Here is a 17,549-nt window from a genome sequence, read left to right on the forward strand (position 1 = left end):
TTTACCACTTTATCCCCCACACGGGGGTCGTGCAGGATGGTCACAGAAGGGTTAAGATGTGAAAAATGTGAACTGATGCAGATTATCCTCACGTTTGTTTATAAAACGTCAGAAAACTGTTCAGTCAAAGATGTTTTTCGGAGGTGATGTTTCACTCTGAGGTCAGTTGTAGAAGGATACGCTAATATTTGTGACCAAAATGTGACTTTTCTGTTATTTTTAAACTCAATTAACAGATTTCAGAGTTTAAAGCAGCTTCTTAACGACAAAATTGGGACTTGCAATCATTCGGTGCTGTTAAAATATGTCGTTATGTGTCAGTCACCTGTGTAAATGTGTAAAATAAGACGCTGGTGATGAGTCGCAGACAAACGTGTAACTAAATTATGGCAAACGCTCGCCAACGCCCTGCAGGGATTTGGCCCAGAACGATCTGGATCTGGCAGTCAGTGAGTCAGCTGTGACAGAGAAGACCACGCCCACTGATTTAACGACAAGTCATGAGGCAGCAAAGGGGTTAAAAGCAGGCTGTAACCATAGAGACGCAATGCTCTGGGGTTGAAATTAAAATCTATCAATAAACACACATATACAGTAAGGACACGTTTGTCCACTCTTCCTGTTGGACCAGTCACACTTCATGATGACATCATCGCCCAAAACACTAACATGTGTGCTGACTGAGGCATGCTGGGAATGTGAGAGCGGATTCTCCAGGCGCTTCATCATCATAATTGTCGTCGTCTTACATAACTGACGAGGTAAAAACGTCGAGGAGCAGGTGCGAGCGTCTGTTAATAACACGTCAGCTCTCTCAAATAAACATAAATAATCCATATAATCTGCTCTGAAATGAGATAGAAACACTTATTCTCTAAATATTATGATAAAAATAAGATCATTTCTGTATGAGGTGATTTTCTTCATACTGTGACGTAAAGATAACAAACGTGGAGACACGTAACAGCTCAGAAATGACTGTGTCTCGGCTGGACAGGTTTTAAAGACATAGTTCACTAATTTTAAAGTGTGGTTACGTGACGTGCCGACACTTTACACTGACTTACACCAGGAAACTGGAGTTTGTAAACCACTCACTCTCCCACACCAAACCCCATAGAGAAAATCAGTGATTTTAGCTCACGGGGACACAGGAGCTGCTGGTCTACTGCTGCCTCGTGTGGTCACTTTGTGTCACTGAGGTAAATCTGAACAGAGGATTGAAAAAGCTGAATTCAACAAATAACACATTAGAACATAGTGATGGAGGCAGCAGTGGAACAACAACTCCTGTGTGCTGTGACGTCAAAATCACTGATTTTCTCTATGGGGTTTGGTGTGGTAGAGTGAGTGGTTTCAGTTTCCTGTTGGCTGTTGGAAAAGCCTGTTTATTTTATTTATGTATATCTATATACATATATCTATATATGTATATATATGTGTATTTTTTGTATATATACATATATGTACACACGTATATATGTACACACATATATATATATATATATATATAAACATTAAAATGTGTCAGTTTGTGAAGAAACTGTGACACGCCCCCCCGGAACACACACACACACACAGACATTTAAATGCAAACACAGTCCGAGGGATCATGGGTGCAGTGAGGCTGTTAGTTGCCTCAGGGCAGGGTGGTGTGTGTGTGTGTGTGTAACTGTGACAAATCAGAGCGTTGCAGCCTCATCAGTCACCATATTATCTGAGCCTCTGACCTTCAGTGTCGTCCACCCTCATCTTTTGCTCTTTCTCAGACGGCGCACACACACACACACACACACACTCTGAGCTTTTGTGTCAATAAAGTTTTTTCAAAGCTGCAGTGTTAATGTCCAATAAGACAGCAGTGCAGTGTGTAATTGAACCTGTCTGACAGGTTCAATTACACACACACACATAACAAACACAACCACACACACACACACACACACACACACACACACACACACACACACACACACACACACACACACACACACACACACACACACACACACACACACACACACACACACACAGCTGTAAACGTGTCAGGATAACAAACACAACCACACATATTTTTATGATAGATTATATATAAAACCTGATTCATGTCAGGTAATACTATGAAAGAGAAGGAAAGTTAAGGAAATAAAAAGCAAGGGGGGGAAGGGGATGGAAGGGACATAATGAGGAGAGAAAATACTGAAAAGACAAAGTTTTTGGTTGGAGGGAAAAATAAAGAAAGGGAGGGAAAGAAATTAGTGGGAGAAATTAAGAAGGAACAGAGAATATTAGGAAGGATTAAGGGTAGGAAAGTGGAAGGGGGAGATGCTCAGTGGCAGGAGAGGTGATTAGGAAGGAAGAAGGCTGGGAAGGAAGCAAATAAAGGAAGGATAGAAGCAGATTAGGTGAAGACGTTAGGAAGTGAGGAAGGAAAGAAGGAAGGAAGGAAGGAAGGAAGGAAAAGGAGAGAGGAGACAGCTTCTTCATAACTCTGACCGATGACTGTGGGTTTTCATTAAAAACTCAGATCCTCTGGAATTGTGGGTATTTCCTGCAGGTGTGTGTGTGTGTGTGTGTGAAGCAGGATGAGAGGATGCGAGCGACCAAGTGTGGACGAGCGCAGACAAAGATCAGGTTTAACTGATGCGGTTTTATCTGATCAGTCGATTAATGACGGATTATTTTGACTGACACCTGAACGCCTCACTTTTCCCTGATTCAACTTTATATTTTTGAGGATAAACAGCAACAAAGTGTCCAGTTTCCCTGACTGTGCTGCTCCACAGAGACAATTGTGTTCACATGAATGTAACACAGGCGAGATGGAGTTGACCTCTGACACCGGACTGACGTGCGTCTGGCTGCTTAGCATTCACATCACACACACATCATGAAGTTGAGTGAACACACACACACACAAGCTCACAGTCACTATCACAGGAGGCCTGAGTGACCTGCAGTGACCCCACTGACACACAGAGACTCCATCTCTCCAGAGGAGACAAAGACAAGAGAGGACGAGAAGAAGTGAGGGATCACACAGGAGCTGCTGGTCCTCTGCTGCCTCGTGTGGTCACTTTGTGTCACTGAGGTAAATCTGAACAAAGGATTTTAAACACTGAAGCGACAAAATAAGACATTTGAACTTAGTGATGGAGGCAGCTGTGGATTGCTTTACAAAACTTCATTATTGTGTCAATCTGACTTTTTCAGAGTACGTAAATCCACGACAGCATGTTTGGCAGACTGAAACTGAACTTGTCGGACTAACATGACCAGACAATGCGATTAGTAACTGATCTCCAGAAGGTGGCAGTAAATGCACTATCACGGATGCAAGTTGCCGTTAAAGCCTGCCAAAAAAGAAGAAAGAATAAGAAGAATAGGACATTTTGTAATTCATGGATGTAGTCAGGTACAGAATGCCATTCAATAATAATGCCATAACAACTAGCCACAAGCTAAGGAAGAAACTGCCTGAAACTAACCAGCAATGATCTGATTCCATTCTAACTGTGCATGGAAACAAACTCCACTTTAAAAAACCTGAACTACCCCTTTAATAAACACTCTCTCACACACACACGGGTGAATACAGATACGATGATGTCAGAGCAGCGCTTCTATGACATCATCATCCGCACTTACAGTCCTCCTCTGATCTGTCACGGTGTGTTACTTTAAATACACGGGGGGAGGGCGGGGCTAAGTGGAGCGCTGGCGTCAGATCAGCGTTCTCAAAACCCTCGGCTAATCCAGCTCCACTTTCCCACGTCTCCCACAACAGCACAGCCCTGTGTGAGGCGTCCGCCGGCCCACCAGCTGTTCCCCGAGGAAGGAAGCGTCGCACAAACCGGAGGTGCTGGCAGCGAGGGACGAGGACGCAGCAGGTGTGGGAGAAAGACGACGTTTGTGTGTGTGTGTGTGTGTGTGTGTGTGTGACAGAATCACAAGTCGACCAATCAAATATCATTCACTGATCAATCTGACCTTCAAACAAACACACACGCGCCGATTGACCTACATATCTGTACTCAGACACACAACCATCCCCCACAACACACACACGCACACTCTGATGGTGCGAGTGTTGGCAGCACGCCATCCTTTCATCCTCACCCAAATCAAATACAGCAACCGTCTCACACGCACACACACACAAATCATATGTGAGGAGGAAACAAATGTAGCAGCAGCCGTTACCATCAGTGATAACCATCAGTGTTCACACACAACCCCAACTGACCCGTGCTACTGTTCTGTCCCGTCACAACATCACGTGTGTTCAGTTACACACACATCTACATGTCAGGCTTAATCCCAGACTGCAGAACCCTGAATCCCATTGAAAACAGTCGTGTTTTTAACGTTGTCTCCGTATCAAACTCCTCCAGTAACGGTCGTCCTGTGCATCAGTGAGAAAACGACATAAACAAACGGTTAATTCGGCTGGTTTTAAACCGTTTTTGGGTCTTTCACGCTCAATGTTTTGCACGTCTAATGTCGGACGATGGTGAAAAAAAAAACAAAACCATCTGATATTGCATGATGACAACATTCAGGCAAACTGTAGGTTCAGGAAACAGAGAAAAGATTATTTTAACAAAAGTTAAGATCATCTCATTTTAGTTAAGACGAGTACAGAGACTAAACGGCTAGTTTAGCTGATCATAAAGAGTGAAAATGGAGGGGAAAAGCTGGTCTCATCTAAACTAAAGTTAGTTATATGAGTGGAAATGGACTCAAAGAGCTGGATTGGATTAATGTAGATAGTTTAATCTCAGTTTAGATCATTCAAAAGACGAGCAACAGAAAAAACAAAGGAATTTCAAATGATTAGTACTACTGATTAGTACTACTGTCAACTACTGATACGTGGTTAAGTAATTACTAAGTAACGGTCATTTAATTTAATGCTGAATTAACGTTTTTTGGATGTGTCAAATGTGTGGTGAACCCTGTGTGAAGGCAGCTGCAGTGATGCATTGTGGGAGAGCAGATGTGTGTGTGAGTGTGTAAAGAGCAGCAGGTTAATTTCAGGTTTATTAGCATTGTCTTCACTCGGCTTCCTCTCTGATTACAGCCGCCTTTGTTCTCCAACAACCACTTCTGCTCACACACATGTCAGGAGGAGGACAGCCACACACCGTGTGTGTGTGTGTGTGTGTGTGTGTGCGCGAGTGTTTCAGCCTGCTTACATCATGTGTTAAAGCCAACCCACGTTTGGAATTCAGTGCATTTTTTAAATCCGAACTCAGTAACTCACTCTGCTGCTTTAGTGCTGGTCGATCCTGGGTATCAAAGGTGTGTGCGTGCGTGCGTGAGTGTGCATGTGTGTCCTTGTCGTCTACCCTCCCATGGATTTGACTCTTATGTAAGAGCTTAAAGCAGAGTGGACACAAGGAGACATGACGCCAAACGCTGCTCAACCAGTGGTGGATTACAGGATGTACATCTAACACGTAACCATGACGACGACACGACACACACACACACACACACACACACACACACACACACACACACACACACACACACACACACACACACACACACACACACACAGTCAGCGCTGTGGTTTGTGTTTACACCGACTTGCAACAAAAGAGTCCAGATCTGTAAACATGTCAGGTGACTCAGTCGAGTTCACACGATCAAAGCAGCGTGAGCTGATCACATCGTCGTAGAAACAGGACGGTGTTGCTTCGTTTTCAAAATAAGAGTCTCTGTTTATGTTTGTCCAGACTAAAACACCACCCTGCAGTTTTCATAAGAAAAACATCTCCCAATGTTTATGTTCATCCATACTACAACAAAACACCACCACTTTCAAAATCAAAGTCTGACTTTCTCTTCATCCAGACTAAAACAACTCAGCCGCTTTCAAAATAAAGGCCTCACTTTCTGTTCATCCAGACTAAAACAACTCAGCCGCTTTCAAAATAAAGGCCTCACTTTCTGTTCATCCACAGAAAAACAAAACCACACAATTTTCAAAATAAAACAGAACGAGCAGTGATTTCAAAAATCTCCGCTTTAAGTGTGAAACTAGCCTTGCATTCGCTTATTTATCCACTCATTCAAATTCACGTGAAAAATCTTCAAATCTTCACAACATGGCCGCCTAAAGGGATCTGTGTCCCCACGATATCACTCGTACGAACACACACAAACACAGTAGCTGTCATGTTACACTGTGTCGGAGGCTACGAAGCAGAAAGACTCCGACACACTCTGCTGCTGTCTAAATGTGTGTGTGTGTCGCTCCTGCCTTCAATGGCTTGTTCAAATAAGGAGAACTTCCTTCTAAACCACACACACACACACAGAGGCAAGCCACAAGGTCCAATTTAGGTCTGAAGAGGAAGTGAGGAGGAGGAGGAGGAGAAGAAGCAGTGAGGGATGGAGCAGTGGATGGGGGAGGAGGAGGGAGAAGACCTCCCACACATGCTCTTTGACCCCAGATCAACCTCTGGCACTGGAGCGAAACAGCACCCGGCTAATGAGCACAGAGAGAGGCGCTGTTAGAACCAGAGGAGGAGGAGGAGGAGGAGGAGGAAGAGCAGCGAGTCGTAGAGATGTGGAAATGACATGAATGTGGGTGAAGAAACCACAACATCCCTGTACCTCAGTCTGAATTATTTTCAGCAGAAGATATTCAAATGTATCCTCCTCTTTTTCTAGCCAAAGCTGTAGTTTATAAACCACTCACTCTCCCACACCAAAGCCCATAGAGAAAATCACTGCTTTTAACATCACAGCAGGAGTTGTTGATCCACTGCTGCCTCCATCACTAAGTTCAATTGTCTTATTTTATGATTTCGGCAATGGAAAACCTTCGTTAGAGTTAACTTCAGTGACACAAAGTGACCACACGAGGCAGCAGTAGACCAGCATCTCCTGTGTCCCTGTGATCTAAAATCACTGATTTTCTCTATGGGCTTTGGTGTGGGAGAGTGAGTAGTTTACAAACTCTAACAGTGAAATAAAGACATGAACCATAATTCTAAAGCTGAGTCTTTTGATAAGAGGCTTAATTTAGCGTGACAGTGCCTGATATAACCACATTTAAAAATCAACTTTGTCGCGTCATCACGGCTCTTCCACATCCTCAAAGATTCCCTCTTGCTTTGTTTTGTTTAAATGTTAAAAAAAGAGCAGCAGAGAGACTGTTTTCCTGTAAAAAATGTGGCTGAAAAACGACCACATGTGATTTAAAAGAAGAAACACAGTGTGGGGAACTCCTTTAAACGGCAAACACATGTGTTAAATCCACAGTTTGGTTTATCAGCTCAAGGTTTCTGGTTTTATTCAGTCAGCTGTTTTTAGGCTGCTGCAGCTCCACATTCACACTGTGGTACACACACACACACACACACACACACACACACACACACACACACACACACACACACACACACACACACACACACACACACACACGGAGCAGTGAAGGTGGACAGACTGAAATAGAGACACATGTCCCAGCCGGAGACTCGCAGAACCGGCACAGTCCTTGGCCCAGTTTTGATTTCCCACAATTCCTCTGCTCCTGAACTTTACGACCTCTGCGTCCTCCATAAATATGTCGCTTTATTAACACATTAATGTTTTCAAACATAACATCATCAAAGTATTATCAGTGCACGCTGACACAGTTACGTTCCTGTCACTGTCGCTTAGCAACAGAGCTACTGCTGGAAACAGTGCGGCTCACTAACGTAAAGGATCGAAAGCCGCTTCTTTGTTTATTTACTTTAGCTTTTAACTTGAGGTTCAATTTATCCCACGGCTTATTTTATAAAAGTGTGGTTTTTGCAATGCATTCAGGGATACGTTACGTTAGAAAAGATCTGCGTTGCATATTTGCGGCCAAATGCGACTTCAAGTGTAGGCTTTAAAGGAGGCGGGGCCTAAATTATTTGGTGATTTAGCAGTGAAACAAAATTAATCAACAATTGTTTTGATAATCAGTTGCAGATGTGGTGTTATTTGGACATATTTGAATATTTCTGGATGAATTTACACACCAAATAACCAATATATTGATCAGTTTAATACCCGATTAAACACTGACTGTTTTAAATAAATTATTATAGAATGCAACGATAATTGACTGCAACAAGTACTTGAATCAGTTTGTTTTTTTAAATAATTTTTGGCTTCATAAATTTGAATATTTTCAGGTTTCTTTGCTCCATATGACAAATAAATGATTTAAACGGATTAAATTTCTAATTAATTTGACAAAACAAGAAACCATAATTTCCAAGTTTTGAGCAAACGACTAATTGATTAATTGAGAAAATAACCAAAATGACTGCTATTTTAAGCACAAGCTAACACTCAAGCACACACCAGGTGATAAGGAGGGAGGAGAGGGGTGTAAGAAAAGGGAAGGAGAGGAAGGTGGCATCAGACACACTAACAGTACAGAGCGAAAAAAAGAACTAACGAGGAAGAGAGAAGCAAGAAAGGGGGAAGGAAGGAAGGAGGAGGCGAGGGAAGGGAAGAGGGAGGGCAAACAAGGAGGGGGGAGGAGCGTCACCTCTCCATCATCCCTCCATCTCTGTTCTCCCTGCAGCATTTCTCCTAACAGGATTTTCTCCCTATTATACCTATTGTATCTGTGTGTGTGTGGATGTATATCTATATCTTTGTGAGGACACACAAGAATTTTCTGAGGATTTTTAACTCAGTTCTCACGATGACGTCAAGATGAAGTAGAGATAGGTGTGTGTGTGTGTGTGTGTGTGTGTGTGTGTGTGTGTGTGTGTGTGTGTGTGTGTGTGTGATGGGAAAGCAGAGAGGAGGATCAAAAGATTTAACAAGTGCTTTATCTGGATGAACTGCAGTCAGTGTATGTGTGTGTGTATGTGTGTGTTTATTTCTTGGAGAGATAAACTGATGCAAACATAAGCCAAGTAACTGGCAACCAAATGTGTGTGTGTGTGTCTTTTGATATTCTCATGTAGTGCACATTACTTCTGCATGGCTGTGGATATAGGTCACACACACATCTGCACTGAAAACACACCCACACCACACCCTCCATCACACACACACATTCCCTGACACCCACTCTCTCACAAGCACGCACACGCACACACACGCGCATGTGCGCACACACACACACACACACTCATGTTTTGGTTTATGTCCAACACTAATGAATCTGAAAGTGAATTTTAAGCAGCACCTACATTCTCTGTGAATATAACATATGTTTTAAACTGATATAGTGACAAATATACCTATTTTCATTTAGAAACATATCCAGATCTCAAAAACTTTCCTCCCACTGGTGGAAAAACATTTGACTTTTTGCCTGCAGCATGAATAGAAACAATCATAATTCACTTCCAGGTCACATGATTCTGCAGTAAAGGCAGTAAATTAACTCTACATGTCTTTATTCCCTCTTTTCTTTAAGTGTTTCTTAAGACGACGACACAAAAAATGATGCCGAATTGATGTTATTTAACTGCACCAAAAAGTAAAACCCGTTAATAAACTACATTTCCTCCCTGAGGGCTCAGGGAACACACACAAACACAGGTTTATCTCCAGAAGCAACACATCAGCATCACCAGCTTTTATGTAGCAGCTCATTAAAGGCCACGACTGAGACCTGCCGCACTCAGGAATCCCAAAAATGTTCCCATTCCCTCCCATTCCCAACACCGCTGAACCTGCCAGTCGACCTCTGGAAGAGCGGGAGACGTGTGAGAGAATCCCCGACTGGAGGACAGGTGGACAAAAACACCTTCACCCAGGACAAAGACTTCACAAACATCAGCATGTGTCTGTCCTTGTTTACTGAGCTCCGCCCTGAAACCAGAGAGGCGGAGAGAGGGCTGCAGGTGACACGTTAGCGCATGTTAGCTGCTGCTGTACATGCACCTGTGTGTGTGTGTGTGTGTGTGTGTGCGCTGTAGAGAAACCTGTTTACATGAGACACTGAGTAACCAGCTCTCTTCACGAAACAACACAAAAACACAACACCTCACGTGGTGACTAATTAATCAATTTGCCTTAAGCATTGAGTGTGTGTGTGTGTGTTTGTACACACCTATGAGTGTATGTACAGGTGAGCATAGACCACACCTCCTTTTGTCAAAGAAAACAACCTCAAACATCAAGTTTGAGGTTGAGCACTTCAGCAGCTGGATGGTAACAACATCTGGAGGAAGACACACATCTGTGTGTGTGTGTGTGTGTGTGTGTGTGTGTGTGTTTGTGTGTGTGTGTGTGTGTCCACTTTAGAGCAGAACTTCCTCTCTCGTCATGTTTTCCATGCGGTCCATGGAAAGAGGATGCTGCTGACAGGGTGTGTGTTGTTTGCGTTGGTGTAAATGTGTGTGAATGCAGATAAAAACATGCTGTTCCTCATCCTCACACTCAAACTTCTTCTTTTCCCTCTCTCTCTCTCTCTCTCTCTTATTTTTAACACCTTTTTTTTTCCAGCCAGCCTGTGTCTCTGGATGCGTTTCCTTCCTGTTTGTGTGAGTTTTCTGTCAAGGTGCGACAGCTTCACAGACTCCAGAGTGAGATATTTTCATCTCCTGATTCATTCCCATCTCGCTGATGCGTGCATTCACACTTTTTTAAAATATCCTTTTTGTTGCGGGGAAAAACAGAGACTGAAATCTTTTCATTCTCAGGATAATGAAAGACAAACAGCGGCGTCTGTTTGCCTCTGACACGGTCAAACATCACCTTGCTGTCCAGAACAAACACACACACACACACACACACGCTGATCCCTCACCCCCTGTGATTTCAGCCAGGACAAACACATCTCTACCTTATTTAAATCTTGTTATGTTTCTGCCTCATGTTCACAGAGATTCTTCAGGTATTCACCAAGTTTAGCACTACTTTAAAAAGGACTCTGTGAATAGAATCTACGTCAGTTTATGTCTTTATCTCACTGTGAGACAGACTTTTCCAACAGGAAACTGAAGTTTGTTAATCACTCACTCTCCCACACCAAGCCCTGTGTGCTGGGATGTGCTTACATCCCAGCACACAGGAGTTGTTGATCCACTGCTGCCTCCATCACTAAGTTCAAATGTTATTTTGTCACTTCAGTGTTTAAAATCCTTCATTCAGATTAACTTTAGTGACACAAAGTGACCACACGAGGCAGCAGCGGACCAGCAGCTCCTGTGTCACCCGAGCTTACATCACTGTTTTTCTCTATGGACTTTGGTGTGGGAGAGAAGACGAGGTTCAGAGGCCAGAGAGTTGACACTTCTAGAGCCCGAAAGATGAATAAATGCGAAGAGCCACAGATGGACAGATGACACGACACCTGACAGGTGAACACAGACAGACGCACACGTGCTTTTACCCTCAGTGCTTCCTCCGTTCATGCTCTCTGTGCTCGACTGCGACAGCATCGCCCTCCTGCTGCGTCGCAGTGAGCGGTTGGTGCTGGGACTTCCCACCGGCGTGGACGTGGACGCTCCGTCTCTCCTGGAGAAGATCCCGCTGAAGAAGCGGACCAGACGCCGCTCACTGGAGCGACCTCCGCCTCCCCGCAGCAGGAACCCTCCTGCTCCCGGGGAGTCCTTCTCAGCCGACAGCCGCAGCAGGTCACTGTTGTCCAGCGTCCGGTTTTTGTTGCCGCGCGCTCTTTCCCAGCGACTCAGCTCGGACATGGAGTCGGTTTTGTTGAGGACGGCTCCGACCTCCAGTGTCCTGCTCTTCTCCCTGGTGAGTTCACGGTGGCGGGAGGGCGGTGGCTCAGAAACAACCTCACTGGCGGACGCGCCGGGCGGCGTGGAGTCTCGGCTGATGCAGCCGGAGCTGCTGTGGTGTTTGTCTTTGGAAAGCGCTCGCAGGCGCAGCAGCTCCACACCGGTCCAGTGTCTGAAGCTGAAGCTGCGGCGCAGCAGACCTGGTGGCCTCTTCAGAGGAGGCGTCTCAGGTGATGGAGCGTCCCCGTTACTTTTAGACTGCGCCATCTTCAGAGGAGGCGTCTCAGGTAACGGAGCGTCCCCGTTACTTTTGGACTGTGTCATCTTCATGTCACCGTTCAGAGGAGCAGCACAGCTTCTCTCCTCAACGCTCTTTGCTTTCAGGAACCTCTTCTTCTTGTTCACGCCTCCGTTCTCCACAGCAGCGTCTGTTTGTGGACATTCACGGCAGATCTCTTCTGAAGTCCCTGCTTCCGGACTCTTGCTCTCCCTCGGAGCGTCCAGAGGGAAGTGTGCTGGAGCTTCTTTAGCCTGTTCTGCTAGCGGACTGGTAGCTTTATCCCTCAGCTGCTTCCTGGCCATTTTCAGCCTGCCCAGCTCCAGCTGCCCCGTGCTGAACGTCCTGAAGTTCCTCATGTAACCGTGTGATGAAGACGACAGCTCCTCGGACTCGTCCTCCACCTCCCTCAGCTCCTCCAGCAGGCCGCCGCGCTGCACCTCCACCGAGTTCTCCCTCCTGAATGTGCTCACCTTTGAGTTCTCGGCTCGCCGTGGAACCGGACCTCCACCGTCGTCGTCCAGACTCTCCCTCTTCACTAAGGTGAGGGAGATGCGGTAGACGGTTTTCCTCTGAGGAGTTCCTCTCTCCATGCCGTCAGAGCAGCCACTGTCCAGGAGGTACATCCCTGATGAAGAACCACACTCCTCCTCCGCCTCAGCTCCACTTTCACACTGAATGATCCTGGAAATCTCGCTTCTGTTTTCTATAAACTCAACTCCTCGGACAGAAACATGAGTTTAAACATTTCCCTCTGATCCAGATGTGCAAAACAGCCTGGATTTTCACACAGGAAACACATTCCGTGGTCTCTCCCAGAGGAATTTAACCGGCAGCTCGTCGTCCACTCCGCTGCTGGTTCACAGCAGCGCTCTGTCCGGCCACATCAACACACTCCAACCCGAGCAGAGGAAGTCTTTATGACGGCGAGTCCTTGCTCCTGAGTCCTGCTCTCAGATCCAGATCCTGCTTCGGGATCCACCACTCCATTACACACAGACTGAGGGTAAATATTATTCTAGAGCGGCGTTCAGGACGGAGCCAGAGCTGAGTCTCCCATTGTGTGTGTGAACATCCCCCGCCGAGCAGCAGCCGAGCAGCCGCCCTCACCTCCAGCCTCAAACCTTCTTCTTTTGTGATTCAAATGTCGGTGGGAGATAAAAACACAGGAGCAGAAGAGTGTGTCCACATCCACCAACTACTCTGCCTCCAAACACACACACACACACACACAGAGGAGCAGCAGCAGCAGCAGCCACCGTCCCAGTCCCTGCTCCGTCTGAGCTCTACACACACTCAACACACACACACACACTCACCAACCAACCAAACACAGCAGCAAGGGATGATGGGAAAACACGGGGTGGAGTAACTGCAGAGCACTGGGCTGAGACAGGCCAACAAGATCACAGCAGACCAAAGATCTTTAATTAAATCAGCATTTTCTCTGCGTCGCTGATTTTTGACTTTATTACCATGATAATGTGATGATTTTATTGTTGTCAAGGTCAATAAACTGTGAATAAAATGTTAAATTTGTTACGTATATTGTTGTTTCTACCAAAATCAAGAGTTGAGGTAAACATAAGTGGCAGCTTGTATGTGTTTTTATTATCATTGTGTCATGTTTAAGGCTGGGTGTGCACAATTTCTGTTTTAAAACAAGGAAAATCAAGAGTTCCACTTGAAATCAACAGTCATTCATGTCATGTTTTACTGTACTACAGTTTCACAGTATTGATCTGTTAAATGATGACTTAATGTTGTGAATTTTCCATAAAAATATAGTATAAACATTGGTATTTACTGTAATTTCTATGTTTGCTACCGTGGCATGGATCACAGACTACATTCTGTTTAAATAAAAAGTAAAATAAAAAAAATCTAACTAGCTGTTATGTTGCTGGTTAGTTTGTCAGAAATGCTTTTGTCACAGTGGTGGAGAAACAACAACATCCAGTGAAGCAGAGGAAATCCACTCCATGTTTTACAGTGTGCCTGTGGTAGGAGATGGAGCCACACACACACACACACAGCTAAACTGTCAGTCATGATTAAACGTGAAGGATTTGATTACCTGTGTGGGTTACAGCTGAATTATTGATCAGCGTGTTTAGATTAAATTTGGAGTTTACTGTCAGGACGCATGACTTTCATTAAAGTAACAAAACAGTTCCATATCATATGTCATCGTATATAATCTAAATTAAATTCACCAGGCAGGGACGTCATGGTAACCTCAACATGAGGCAAATTAAAGACAAAAGGTTTACTAAAATAAATAAAGGGTTAATGAAATTAAAACATTTTATTGATTCTATGATTAAAATATGAATAATACTTGATTTTTGCTTTAAAGGGTGTGAAAAGTATCAAATATAACTATAAGATCATCTTATTGATTCTTTTTTGAGCAGAATGATGTCATCAGAGCAGGTCGATGATGTCACGACGACGTAAAGACAATAAAACATGGATGCAAGTGCTGCAGATATTGATTGGTGTTTACAGTAAAGTGGAAGGTGACTGTGTCACCATAGCAACTGTGACATATGACACCATATTATTTAGGATGATAAGAGTCATGTGACCTACTCGATTAGTGAAAGTCATTTTCTCAGCACCTCCCTTCATCTCAGAGGAGGAGGAGGAGTCGTCTGGATGGAACCCCACCTCCTCCTCCTCCTCCTCCTCCTCCACCACCTTCTCTCCTAATCCTAACCTCTGACACCTGGTGGATTAATCCAGATTAGAGAAGCAGCTGCTGTTACTAACTTTCTCTTTTCACTTCAACACACACACACACATTTTTCTTCAGTACGCGTGTGTCTCCTCCCCTCTGCTTCTCTGTGCGCTGAACATCAAACGCACCTCCGGGATGAATCCACCCGACAACAGTGTTGACGTGGAAATCATTGGTGGAGGTCTAAGTTTTCTCCACATGGAGATGACGGTGAAGTAAACGCCTACACTCGTGCGCTCGCTGCTGCGCCGCCGCCGCCACGACATCAAACACACGACTGAACCTTTCATCAGCATCTTCAGAGCGCCGGGAAGATGAAGCTACTGAAGACCACGTCAGAAATAAGACTCAGATTCATTTCATATGTGTGATGAATGATGGCGGAATGATCAAGACTCCTCCTCTTTAAGTGAAGCTCGGAGCGTTTAAAATCTACTTCTATGAAGCCAGGCTGAAGTGAAAGATAGTCCACCGTGAGCGCAGCCTCATGTCTCCTCTGTCTGTCTCTGGACAGTCGCTCTGTAATTGTGGTGAGAATAAAAATGTGAGCGGCGTGAAGTGACTGCTGACGCTGACCTGCCCTCTGATGAGGCGTGAAAGCACAGCGGTGGTGAGGTTTGTTTAACGGCTGCAGAGTAGAACAGTAGGTGGTGTTAATCATGTTTCATCAGAAGCTGACAGCAGCTGCAGGTTAGAGATGCACAGGAGAGTTAGACTGGGTTAAACTGGGTTAAACTGGGTTAAACTGGGTCAGCTGCAGCCAGCAGGTGAACACTCACCACCTCAGATGGAGATAAATGACAGACTGAATATTTATCACAACTGAGAGATGGACAGATCCACGCTAGCTTTTTCCTTCTGTTTACACTCTTCAAGATCAGATTACACTAATTAATCCAGTCTTTATGCTAAGATTAGATAGCTAGTATCCTCCATTTCCAATCTTATGCTAAGCTAAAGTAACCTAGCCATTTAAACCAGCTGCTTTTCATCAGCGAAAATAAGATAAGCTATCCTTTCTTGTCCACCATGTATTTGAAGATAAGCTAGATGGTTCCCTGAGTCCCATCTTAATGATATGCTAAGCTAAGATAGGCCTTAACCCTAGTAATGTAAATATAAGTTCCCAGTCATAATGCTAGGCTAGGATGAATTAAACTAGCCATTGGCCTCTGTTTTCACTATGTATATTATGCTATGCTAATCTAGCCATTTCCCTCTGATCCCTTTCTACATGTTAAGCTAACTACTTTAGCCGTCTTTCCTCTTTGAGAAATTAGCCATTTCCTCTGACCTTAAAATAATAAATATATAAATTTCCTTGAGTTTCTCATGCTTATGCTATGCTAAGCTGCTAACTGTAGGTTAATATATGTCTCTTTAAGCACAGCGAAACGATTTTTCTTTATTCACAGATTAAAACATTTATTTTACCATAAAACTGTATATTTTCTGGGGGTTTTCCTTCATGGATAATTTGATTTATATCATTTTTTATTTCCCTTCTTTTATGATACTGTAGTGTAAGTTTTACGAGACAAGATGAACGTATGGGGGGTTTAAATTAAGGAGAGGAGAATGTCACACTTCTTCATCTGCTGAGTCTGAAGCACATGAAATAAACATGAAGAGCAGCTCTGAAGTCACGCGTGTGTGTGATGCGTGACTGCAGAGGACGAGAAATCAGGCTGCGTGCACGTTACTACACCTTCAAACACATGTGTTAATGGTGTTAGGAAGCAGCATTGCTGCATTTACACTTTATTTGTATTTATTTCTTATGGAAAAATGGGTTTTTCCTTTTTATTTCATCTATTTGTGCAATTTTTAATTTAAAATTTACCTGCAGGTAAATTTATTCTCCAGAGATTTATGAATTATTCATCAAACCAACTTTGCTAATTGAAGATTTAATTTTAAAACACTGCATCCTGGACTCAGAATGCAGTCCAGGATTCTTAAGAATCACACACACACACACAAATACACACAGTAAACCTGCACAACAGGTTAAGCAGAAACACAGTTACTGTTACAGTCGTGTTTAACAAACACCCAGCGGGGAGCGCTGTACTCAAACATGGACAGGTTTGTGTCAGTCTCTCTCTCTCACTCACACACACACACACACACGTCTTACACACACACTTCTTTCCATCATTCTCTGCATCAAAGAGTGAGGAGGCGGCAGGAGGTACCACTCCTCTACACTCTCACGGAAAATGGGTCAGTTGGGAAAGGGGGGAGACTGTGTGTGTTTTTTTGGGGGGGGGGCTGTCAAGGTGAAGCCCCCTGCTGGCAGCAGGATAAATGTCCACATGTGCAGCAAAACATAAAAATCTCATAAAAATGCACAAGATACAAAACACACACACACACACGCAAACGCACACGACTCAATAAACCACGAAACGAGGAGAATTTAAAATAGTTGAGGCTAATGCTAAGCTAACACCACAGAGCACAGAGAGAAGCCTTCACTATTACAAACAAATCAAAGCATTGATGACACGTTAAATGAAAGGGGCGGGAGGGGGATGCTGTTCTTACCTGTGATGACACGCAGGACGCAGATGAAGGACAGGAGAGAACATGAGGAGACAAGGAGAGAGGAGACAATGAGAGCAGGTTCACAACAACAACAGAATGATACAATCAAATGTTCTCAAGAAGATTTTCAGTTTCTTTCAGCATCAGTATCATTGTGTACAAATAACAACAACAACAACAACACAAACACAGGTGACCTTCACGTGTTTACATTGATAAGAAGACAGGTGCTCAACCAGCAGAGGGAAAAAAGGAAAGGGAAGAGGAGACAAGG

At 44.1% G+C, this 17,549-nt stretch overlaps 1 protein-coding gene across 5 annotated transcripts in view; it reads right to left on the reverse strand.

Annotated features, from left to right (window-relative positions):
• agap1 (ArfGAP with GTPase domain, ankyrin repeat and PH domain 1) overlaps positions 1 to 17,549 on the reverse strand; it is a 99,435-nt gene that overhangs the window by 66,228 nt on the left and 15,658 nt on the right. Inside the window, exon 1 of one of the 5 annotated variants that reach the window (XM_044012347.1) lies at positions 11,357 to 13,754. The exons of 2 other annotated variants lie outside the window; for them this stretch is intronic. In XM_044012347.1, the coding sequence (XP_043868282.1) occupies positions 11,357 to 12,608 (1,252 nt within the window). In that variant the 5' untranslated portion in view covers positions 12,609 to 13,754. Of the gene's footprint in view, positions 1 to 11,356; positions 13,755 to 17,549 lie in introns of those variants that run through there. 2 more of the 5 variants (XM_044012338.1, XM_044012357.1) reach the window with 2 other exon arrangements.

The sequence above is a fragment of the Solea senegalensis genome, linkage group LG2 (genome assembly GCF_019176455.1).
Source record: "Solea senegalensis isolate Sse05_10M linkage group LG2, IFAPA_SoseM_1, whole genome shotgun sequence".
NCBI lineage: Eukaryota > Metazoa > Chordata > Actinopteri > Pleuronectiformes > Soleidae > Solea > Solea senegalensis.